Source organism: Nicotiana tabacum, chromosome 7 (genome assembly GCF_000715075.1).
Source record: "Nicotiana tabacum cultivar K326 chromosome 7, ASM71507v2, whole genome shotgun sequence".
Taxonomy (NCBI): domain Eukaryota; kingdom Viridiplantae; phylum Streptophyta; class Magnoliopsida; order Solanales; family Solanaceae; genus Nicotiana; species Nicotiana tabacum.
In genome coordinates this window covers 8,551,126-8,561,846 of record NC_134086.1, presented here as the reverse complement: position 1 = coordinate 8,561,846, position 10,721 = coordinate 8,551,126, and the positions used below count along the sequence as shown (strand labels likewise).

Genomic DNA, 10,721 nt, shown 5'->3' with positions numbered 1-10,721 from the left:
CCGTGTTTTGCTTCTTAGATTTCCATGAAATTAAAGAGTTTCCAAACTTGGCTAGATAGCTTGTAATAGACTTCCTGGACTGAAGACAAGAGGCCCAGTCTAAGTCACAAAAGGCTATCAAGTTATCAGACTGTTGTGAAGACATTAATAAGCCTAATCCTGGTGCATTTTTGACATATTTAATCACCCTTAGAGCTGCATCCATATGAGATATTTTAGGCTTATGCATGAACAGACTTAGAACATGAACAACATAAGCTATATCAGGCCTAGTCATAGTTAGATATAATAGCCTGCCTACTAACCTTTGATAAGGTTCAGGATCAGGAAACACACAGTTCTTGACCTTTGCACCTATGCCATTATCAGAGCACAAGACAACCTCATCAAATTCTGCTGTAGTTAGCCTTTGATTGCATTCTAATGGGGTAGATATTGGCTTAGCTCCCCTAGCCTAGAGTCAGCAATCTACTCAAGAGCATACTTTCTCTGATTCATTAAAATTCCAGACTTGTTGTGAGCAAACTCTGTGCCCAAAAAGAATATGAGTTCCCTCAAATCTTTCATTTTGAACTTCTTCTGCCCAAAAAGAATATGTAAAATTTACATTGTGGTTAATACAAAGATTTAAATACCCAAAAAAAACTTCAAAAACAACCCAAAATTATATTTATTTTCAAACACAACTCTAATTTTCAAATACCATAAATTTTTTTATTTTTTTTATTTTTAATTTTACAATTCTTATGTCCAAACGCCCACATAGTTTTCAATAGTTTATTTAAGCACTGCTATTTCTTTAAATCCTATACGGTCCAAAAACTTGAGGTTTTTATACATTTGCACCTCTTATTTTTTCTATTTCTCTTAGGCATTTTATGAAAATTCTCTTACCCCGGACATCCCTTACCCGACCCCCTCACAAAATTTAGGGTTAGGACATTTGTGGCTACAGTAGTACATGGCTGACCGAAGCAATTCAACGGCGATTACGACGGCGACGACGACGACGGCGGTGAAGTCAATATGGGTGAAGCAAGCCGAGGAAGCGAAGCTGAAGAGCGAAGCGGAGAAAGACGCAGCCGCGAAAGCTGCATTCGAAGCCACATTCAAAAACGTCGAAGCTTCAGCCGCGGCGGCGGCGGCGGCCGCCGCATCCGACAGCGACGAAGATGATGAGGAGTACGAGCAGAAGAGGCTCGCCGAGAAGCCGATCGGTCCGGTTGACCCTACGAAATGCACGGCCGCCGGCACCGGAATCGCCGGCGGAACGGCGTGTGCTCCGTCGACGTTCACTGTTGTCACGAAGGACTCCGACGGTCGTAAGATTCCCCATGGTGGGGCCCAAGTTAAGGTTAGAGTTTCACCTGGTGTTGGAGTTGGAGGATCGGATTTGGAAGGGATAGTAAAGGATATGAGTGATGGGACGTACACAGTGAGTTATATTGTTCAGAAGAGAGGAAATTATATGGTGAATGTGGAATGTAATGGGAAGCCCATCATGGGTAGTCCTTTCCCTGTTTTCTTCAGCACAGGTTAATTTTTTTTCTTCACTCAGATTTGTGAAACTCATTTTTGCTTTATACTTGATTCGTTCAGTTTTTTTAAAAAAAAATGGAAGCAAAAGATGCTAGTAATTAGTTGGGATAAAGGTTTAGTCACTATAGTAAGCTTATATTTTGTTTAGTATTTGCTAGGAGGAGTTTTTTTTAGTTTGTCTAGAGATTTGTATATTTGTAACTGTTGTAGAGATACTACACCCAATGATAGGGCTTAATGGTCAATGAAGTGCAGGAGAATCATGAGTTCCTACACAGGCTGATTTCTTTCCATCTACCTACATCTTGGTGAGTAGTGTTATTCGGTACCTGTGTTCGGAGTAGCAAGTATCCTGTGGAATAGCCAACATGCAAGCTGGCCGGGACACTACCGTCATAAAAAGTATATTGTAGAGATACTCTAGTATTATAAAATCTGAATTATATAACATTGTAATTAAATAGGTTCCAATGGAGAAGAATGGTGGCGGGGATTCATAAATCCAGCCTGAACTAGAGTAGGATTAAGGTGTAGTTGCTGTTCTTGCACCCATTTCTTCGCCTATACGGCCTACAACTTTTTTTAAAAAAGGTGTAAATTTATCTAAAGATACTTTTTGACCAAAGTCTAATTAGACTTAAGATTTGGGACGGAGTGAGTTGTAACTGGCTTTTGTTCTATCGTAACTGTGGTTATGAGATAGTTGATTGGGTTGCAAGCTTGCAATAGAAGCTATGATATTTGTTTTAGTAAATGGATTGTAAATTTATAAAGGCTTGTTTGGATTATTTAACCTAAGTTAATCAGTTTCATTGATCAGAATCACTATATGCTATTGTACCACAAAAAAGGTCTTTGCAGCTGATAGCTATAACCTAAATGAAATTGGTCATTGTAGTAAATCATCAAATAGTCAAAATAGTTCTGATAATCCAAACCAAATAGGCCATAAACCAGCTGCTCAAAGACATCACACATCTATAGAATAGAAGCTGAATTATTTGTGATCTTGTATCACTGGAGTTGCTGAGATGAGGTTTCCATTTGATTGAGGATGGTCAATTCAATTGTTGCCTTATATTTAAATGGTTTGTCTTGATAATTCCTGTGTTTACTAGGATGGCTTGTTGAGTTCCCTTAGTTGTTGTATTGGTCTTAGTAAATTGGTAAGTTAATATTTATGGGGCTCCTACTTGTGATGTTTTAAAGTCCATTTCTGTCTTCCATTTCTGTCTTCCAATTTTAGCAAAGTTCTATTTGAAAAAAGACCTGTTTCTCTTTTCCAATTTTAACAAAGCTGTTTGGTGTTAAATTGAGATTTTACTTAGTAAGAACTAAACAAGTAACACCTCAATGTGATTGTGGACTATATGATTTCACCTTGGGGAAAATTTTCATCACCCATCAGTAGTCTCGAATTGTATCCAGTTTACCTCCTCCCCCTAATTATTCTGCTCTGCCCCCAACATAGAATGTTTTCTTCTGTGTGATCATATTTGTCCCTTCCCATGAGTATGTACATCTACTGTTGTATTCTTTTAAAAAGTGAGAGAAGAGTCAAACCTTACAAATAAATCAGAGCATTGGCGAGAAAATGTAGATGCACTGCTATTTGATTGCAGTGAATATTTGAGAAAATAATAAAATATTTGTTTCTCAAGTTAAAGCCTATCCTCCTGTTCAATGAAATAAAAGTAGAGTGATGTGGATACTAGCCGTTCTTGTTCATAGTGGTTGAGAGAGTCTTCTTCATGCCACTAGGTCAAGAGTTCGAGCCTGGTACTGTGTCAAACAAAAACAAAAAAACAGTAGAGTGATGTGGAAGGAAAGGGGGAGTGTTTTGGATTTGATTCTCATGCAGTACGTGTTCACTCTGCTTAAGTGAATGCAGAAAAGTCAACATCGTATTCTAGATGTTGAAAATTTTAATATTTTATTTATATCATGCAGGTAGTACTACTGGTGGAGTATTGGGTGTAGCACCATCAACCAATTTTCCAAATATGGTCAACCAGAACATGCCTAATATGCCAAACTATTCTGGTTCTGTATCTGGGGCTGTCCCAGGATTGCTCGGGATGATACCAGGTATTGTTCCTGGAGCTTCGGGAGGAGTAGTTTTACCTGGAATTGGGGCATCTCTTGGGGAAGTTTGTCGAGAATACCTTTACGGACGGTGTGCAAAAACTGACTGCAAATTCAATCATCCCCCTCACAATCTTCTAATGACTGCTCTAGCTGCGACTACCAGTATGGGAACTCTTAGTCAAGTGCCCATGGCACCTTCTGCGGCTGCAATGGCTGCTGCTCAGGCAATTGTTGCTGCTCAAGCTCTTCAAGCGCATGCACAAGCTCAGTCTGCAAAAGATTCCTCTGGTATTTCTAGCTCCCATCATGGTCAATAAATTCTTCCTATTTGTTGATGAATTATTGTGAGTGATTCTTAAATTTTCTTACTCCACTAAAACATTGATTCTTGAAATTTAACTGCTACTTTTATCTCCCATTATTGTCCAATAAGTAATTCATATTTGGTGGTTACTGGCGGTGATCCATAAACTTTTCTTACTCAAATAATATTCTTCAAAATAGTTTGCTGCTATAACTTAAAAGAGAAGACTGAAATGTACTTTGCTCCTTCCAGATAGTCTCTTACTACTTTTTCTTTGTTACTTGCTTAACCTACACATCACAATAGATGATGTGTAGAAAGCATATAACACATTCTCCTAGGTGTCCATAAGAGTGTACCTCATTCTTACTGTTTTTGCTATTTGTGTTCTTTACCTTCAGGAACAGGTGACCAAGATGGAAAGGCCGATTCCCTTAAAAGAACTCTGCAAGTCAGCAATCTCAGCCCACTTCTGACAGTGGATCAGTTGAAACAACTGTTTGGTTTCTATGGTACAATCGTTGATTGTAGCATTACTGAATCCAAACATTTTGCTTACATTGAATACTCAAAACCTGAAGAAGCAACTGCTGCTTTGGCGTTGAACAATATAGAAGTTGGTGGTCGCCCCTTAAATGTTGAAATGGCAAAGCAACTTCCTCCAAAGCCAGCTGTTTTAAATTCATCAATGGGTTCATCTTCTTTGCCCTTGATGATGCAGCAAGCAGTAGCAATGCAGCAGATGCAGTTTCAACAGGCCCTATTAATGCAGCAAGCTATGACTGCGCAGCAAGCAGCTAATCGAGCTGCAACCATGAAGAGTGCCACTGATTTGGCTGCCGCAAGAGCTGCAGAAATAAGCAAGAAGTTGAAAGCTGATGGTCTGCTTTCTGATGATAAGGAAACTGATGACAAGGCCAAGTATGTCACCTGAACTATTTCCGTCATATGTTTATAAATCTATCTTATGTGTTTGATAATTCATCTAACTGCTGTCAGGATTATCTGGTTAGCGATTAGTAGTAGGACTTTTTACACCTGAAGACCATCATCAGGCCTTGCGTTTGTGAAACAGCCCTAAGTGAGTGTAAGCTATGAATACCCATACTTGCAGATACCAAGAATGATGACATATAGTTGGCCATCTTCAATCTGTTGATGATAATTGACTACTTAATAGACATAGTTGTGAGTCATGCGACTCTTTAAGTGTCCCCTTGGATGGCTTTAAACTTTAGGGATAAAGAGGCAACTAGCAACCAAATTCAAGTTTAGGATCTACTTTGCTTAATTAGATTTGAATTTTTCTTTTGCATGATGGCACAATTAAGATAATACGGTTCACCAGCTCTCTTTTTGGGGCCACTGTTAGACTGGCTGTATAAGTTATATGCAAATGGGTTCTAGGAGGAGGGGAAGCTAAGTATGAGCCTGGCCTACTGAATCTCCCAAGTATCATATGTCTTACAATGGTGGGTATGGGGGAGGACCAAGCACAAGGCTTCCTTAGTGAAGCTCTCGAGCATAGTTTACATAAAATTTATAAGTTTGAATAACTGTTGCATAATCTATTTCGGTTCCGCAGGAGATGCTTTAATGTATACCTAGTAGTGGTTGTTCCTTATTGTGGAAAAACAAGGGGAAGAGTGTTAATCTGGAGCAATTTTTCTAGAAAGGTGACAATTTCTTTTTCTGGAATTGAATTGTCTCCAGATGTCCGAATGTGTATAGAGTTTGTCCTCATTACCATTATTTGCTGGTTTAACTGTATTTAACTTCTACTAATGATCTGAACTGCCACAGGTCACCATCTGCTGATCGTGCTAGGTCAAGATCCAGGTCACCATCCAAATCAAGATCTAAGTCCAGATCTCCAATAAGTTATAGGCGAAGACCAAGATCCCGCTCTTTCTCTCCTCTGCCGCGGAGAACAAGAGATTATAGATCAAGGTCACCAGTAAGATCCCGTCGTTATTCAGGCATTGAAGATGAAAGGCGGTCATATAGGGATGTTAGATATGCTAGTGACAGAGGAAGAAGGCGGGATTCTGTTAGATTCTATGATCGTCGTTCTCCTGTTTCAAGGAGAAACCGAAGTAGGAGCACAAGTCCTCGAACTAGAAAATCTTACCGTGCTGATTTAGGCTCACCAAAACGCCACCGAGAAAGTAGTCCAGTTCACAAGACAAGTAGAGCTTCTCGCCGTGAGTCATTATCTCCTGAACATGGACGAAGAAGTAGGTCATCCCCAAAAGATGGTGAAAGAAAGTCAAAATATAGCAGGCGATCGAGATCAAAGTCTGCTGAAGGTAGGGACCAATCTGATGATAAGCTTGAAGGAAGCAGGGATGAAAAAGCCAAGCAGAAGGACCAGGGAAGGTCACCATCACCACAGGTTGTTGAGGATGCACAGAAGAAAATGTCACCGGAAGTCCCAGAAGAAAGCAAGTCAAAGCATGGAAGAACCTCCAGGTCCAGGTCTCCAGAAGAGAAGCATCATTCTAGCAGAAGCAGAGAAGAGAAAAGAAAGCATCATGCTAGAAGGCGCTCCAAGTCAAGGTCCAAATCTCCTGAAGAGAAAGATCAGGGAAGGTCAGCATCACCACAGATTGTTGAGGATGCACAGAAGAAAATGTCACCAGAAGTGCTGGAAGAAAGCAAGTCAAAGCATGGAAGAACCTCCAGGTCCAGGTCTCCAGAAGAGAAGCATCGTTCTGGCAGAAGCAGAGAAGAGAAAAGAAAGCACCATGTTAGAAGGCGCTCCAAGTCAAGGTCCAAATCTCCTGAAGAGAAATATCACTCAAGTAATAAATTAGATAGAGGTAAAGGAGATAAGCCAAAGCATCGAAGTAGAAGGCATTCAAAGTCAAGGTCCAGATCTCCTGAAGAAAAACATCGTTCAAGTGATAAATTGGAAAGGAGCAGAAAAGAGAAGTCAAAGAGTCGTAGTAAAAAGCGGTCCAGGTCAAGATCTGTCGATGATAAGCAGCACAGCAGTAAACAGTCTACAAGGCGTTCCGATGACCGACGATCAAGACACAGGGGACGCTCTAGATCAAAATCTGCTGAAAGTAGGCATGGATCAGGTGAAGATGAAACCATAAAGGATGAAGTGAGAGGTCATAAGGGTCACCAGAAAAGTTCCAGGCGGCATGACAGTAATAATGGAACAAGTGAAGCTAGCTTGATTGGAGAAGATCCTGCTAAGGGAATGTGAACCAGCTACAGATAGCTTCCAATTCGAAGAGTTTCTGAATCTATGGGTTATGGCTTGTGATTGTTGATCTTGTGAACATTTTATTTTATCATTGCAGAAAACATGGAAGGTTTTGAGGAGGCAAGGTGCCTTGGAAGAACGTGACCGCAGGACACAGATTCACTCCTTTTGATGAGCAAGATCTCTAAGTGAATTAGTTGCAGTTTGTATGACAAATACGCATATTTTTGCTTCTTTTGCAGGTCTTTCAATGGAACATATGCAGGAAGTGAAGTAGCATTAGTTGAAAGATTGAATATCAAGCTTGCTTCTGCACCATCTTGGATCAACTATGCTGAGTTTCTTGTGAACTACTTTTTGAGCCTCATGTATGGTGAACTTTTACCTCTATCAGTAGGTAGTAACTTCTTAATTGTATGCCTGTTTAAGGATCTTAATTACTCCTTATCCTTTTAGTAATCTCAGTACTGTGACGGAAGGTGTATCAGATGCCCTTTGTTGTGAGGGAATTATGCCTTCCACTTGAAAAATTTGATCGTCCTTGAGCTTTATGACTTCATATGCTGTACTCTTAACTGAAGCGAATTATTGATAAAGGGTTTGAAAAAGCGTTTCTTCTTAAGTAGCTTAGATGTCTTGTGATTTTATTTACTACTTTTGCAATGATGAGTTAGTGATGCTGGTAGTGTTGTAGGAGGATCCAATTTTATTTTCATTTAGTGGCTTTGTGGGCCTGTTAAATTCCAAAAAAACATGCAGGTTGTGGGACTGATTCTTGTCGGCGCTTTATCAAATGAATGGGCACAGTTATATCTGATTGTATTTGAAGGTATGCAATTGAAAATTTTTGTTGTTTAAATGGGAGGGCATTGCTGCTGTTGGAACAAATACATTAAGAATGCTGGCTGAAAATTGCTTGGATGAAGAAATATGTTAAAGTTTAAGGTTGTTAATCTTCACATTCATTGCCTCTTTCCTCATCTTTTCTTCGCCCTTCCTTTTTTCATTTTCTTCTTTTTTTTTCCCTTCTTTTTTTTCCTTTTTTTCCCCTTGAAAATGTTTGGTTAGGCAGGCTGCTATTAAGGCTATTGCAACCAGGTGTTGCTGAGATCAGTAGAATCGTGATGCTCCCTGAATCGAGCATGAACAGATATTCTCATATCTGTTCTTTAATTGGTGAAACTCAATTGTTGTTCCGTAACAGGTAAAATTTTGCTGAATTCACTAGCTTCTAGTTTTTACCCTTGCAAACACAATAGCTGGAAGACTTGGTGGTTATAGCTGAATGCTGTAGTTCACACACTATTAAGTAGCCACAGCAGTCTAAATGACTAACAGGTGGTTTATCTGGGCTCTCTTGCTTGTATTTTAGTTGCTTTGTGTCCCTCGCGGGTTACACTAATAAGGTAATTGAAACCTCGTGCAATTACTTTAAATATTAGGAAAATTTTGACACTTAAAAAAACAGTTGGCTTTAGAAAAACAGAAAATGTGATGCCATTTATTTGGTGGGATGGTTTCTATGAAGTCCATGTTTGCACTGTGTGTTGGAACTTGCTAATAGCATGCTATAACATATAGAAGCTATATTCATTGTATGAAAAACCTAATCTGAACAATTCCTTGATCTGTATCTTGTATGTGATTTTGGAAGTTATACTTTTTTAATAGCTACATTGACTCCTATTCTTTCATGGTGCCTACATTAGTCATTCTGAAGGTACTCTTTGTTAACTGTCTGAAGAATATCTGCCCATCATGTTTTCTGTTTTTTTTTTCCTCTCTTTTTTCGGTTTTCCTTTTTTTTTTCTAGGTGGTGCTGGATGTATGGGACTGAGAGCTGTATCCTGTTTCTCAAACTAGATGTGGTTGATGTCACACTTCTCATTTCCTTCCCTTTCCTCACTCCCCCTTTTCTCTTTCCTTTCACTTTTACTCTTCCCCATTTTTCCAACTGGCTTATCTTTTCTCTTCCTTGCTTTCCTCCTCTTTCCTTTTTTCTTTTGGCTGGTGGTTGGAGGTTCTGTAAGGATTATATAACTAGCAAAAAGTCACAAGCAGCAAGGCGAGGAAACATCAACTTTGGCTGGTGATTCCACAATGTATTACTGTTAGGATGCTTTAATTGTTTTAACAAGGATTATAGCTCAGAGTAGAGACACTTTCTGTAGGTTAAAGTTTTCAATACAGAAGTTTCACCCACATATTGCTTATAACCTTCTTTCCTGTCAATTACCTGTTCACCAGTGGGCCGTTGTGGTCTTCTTTGTCCTGGTTACAAATGGTGTTGGCTGATAACCATTTTCAGTCCCTGATAGTTAGATTAATTTTTAGGTTAAATTGATTCTGGCCCTGGAATTTGTGATGTTCCCATCCCGTTGACCATAAAGATGTTTGTGGTGTGTTAGGTTATATGGACTAATTAAATTATCTCTAGAGGTAGCTATACTTTGGCCGTGGTCCAATAGGAGAAATTAATCGATGTTGTATCTCATTGGCTCTGTTTGAAGAACATCAGAAATTTTGTCAGGTTAGGGTTCATCTTCTTCATGAATTGGGGTTAGAGTGATAACTGTTTTAGTTGAATATTTATTTGTTATACGTGTCGTGCTAGCACCAAGAATACACAATCCTGAAAGAAAATTGTGATTGTGTATCCTATATATATATATATATATATATATATATATATATATATATATATATATATGAATGGTAGGAGGAATTTTTTCTAGGCCCAACTGCATTCTGGATTTGAGCAGTATGTTATGAGGGATTTTTCTGTTTTTGTTTGTAGTTTCTTATAATAAAGGGCAGCCTGGTGCACAAAGCATCCTGCATTCACTCAGTGTCAGGGAAGGGCCACACTAAATTTCTTCCCGGGCGAGTCTTGGTCTTACTCATTGTGTGGATTTCTGTTTTGGGTGCTAAAGAATTTTTGGGATAGAGAAATCTGGAAGCTGAATGATAAAGCATGATGGCATACGAAATCACCAATTTGTTAGTTCTATTTCTTTCCTTTACTTTCGATGCTAATTGGAACAGAGCCTTAAGCCAAGAGTATTTGCACGCAGACATAGGATTCATTCGATAGAAGGGGAGCTTTTAACTTAAAACTGTCCGCTATAAAAAGGGTTGTGTTTACTGTCAAAGCCGTATAGGTAATTTTCGTTCAGCCATCATAGTTGGATTACCAGCACGACTAAAGAAATCATGGCCTGGTTCACTTAAACATCAATCTAAAAGTAACAATGTCTGTTATTAACCTTCTTTTATATAAATAGTTTTCTTGTACATGTTCGTCTAACCAAAAAAACATTTACTAATGGCAACAGAATTTATCCAAGAAAGTTGATCAGTTGTCTCCGTTTAATAAATAATATCCATAATGTTTGGACATCCTTTTCGATTAGTTTGTTAGCACACATACAACTATTATAACCGACGAGATTCGCGAAACTTTTAGCTCTAATTTGGAATAGATTTTGGCTTCATTTTTTCAAAAAAAAATTGAGAACATTGTTTTAAAACCAATTTTTGGTGAAATTTTTTCTTCTACTCATAAAACTTCTA

The 10,721-nt window shown here is 38.8% G+C and overlaps 1 protein-coding gene across 12 annotated transcripts; it reads left to right on the top strand.

The window, feature by feature from the left end:
- Positions 1-529: 529 nt before the first annotated feature.
- Positions 530-10,300, top strand: LOC107801541 (uncharacterized). Of its 12 annotated transcripts, none has more exons than XR_012711473.1 (7): positions 530-1,535; positions 3,490-3,915; positions 4,333-4,852; positions 5,735-7,516; positions 7,908-7,977; positions 8,221-8,352; positions 9,946-10,300. XR_012711473.1 is itself a non-coding variant. In XM_075256926.1 (4 exons), exons 1-4 carry the CDS (start codon positions 962-964, stop codon positions 7,146-7,148), a joined length of 2,934 nt encoding a protein of 977 aa, XP_075113027.1. In that variant the 5' UTR covers positions 530-961; the 3' UTR covers positions 7,149-7,756. The 12 variants fall into 12 exon arrangements, 1 of the variants encoding a protein (XP_075113027.1); XR_012711472.1 differs by having other exon boundaries at positions 8,217-8,352; XR_012711471.1 differs by lacking the exon at positions 9,946-10,300 and adding an exon at positions 8,962-9,350.
- Positions 10,301-10,721: the final 421 nt, after the last annotated feature.

What these genes read in the sequence shown, in the direction of transcription:
- LOC107801541 (XM_075256926.1), top strand. Translation starts at nt 962, where the DNA reads ATGGCTGACCGAAGCAATTCAACGGCGATTACGACGGCGACGACGACG. An exon ending in CCCTGTTTTCTTCAGCACAG is followed by an intron (nt 1,536 to 3,489) that starts GTTAATTTTTTT and finishes TATATCATGCAG; the next exon opens with GTAGTACTACTGGTGGAGTA. An exon ending in GTCTGCAAAAGATTCCTCTG is followed by an intron (nt 3,916 to 4,332) that starts GTATTTCTAGCT and finishes CTTTACCTTCAG; the next exon opens with GAACAGGTGACCAAGATGGA.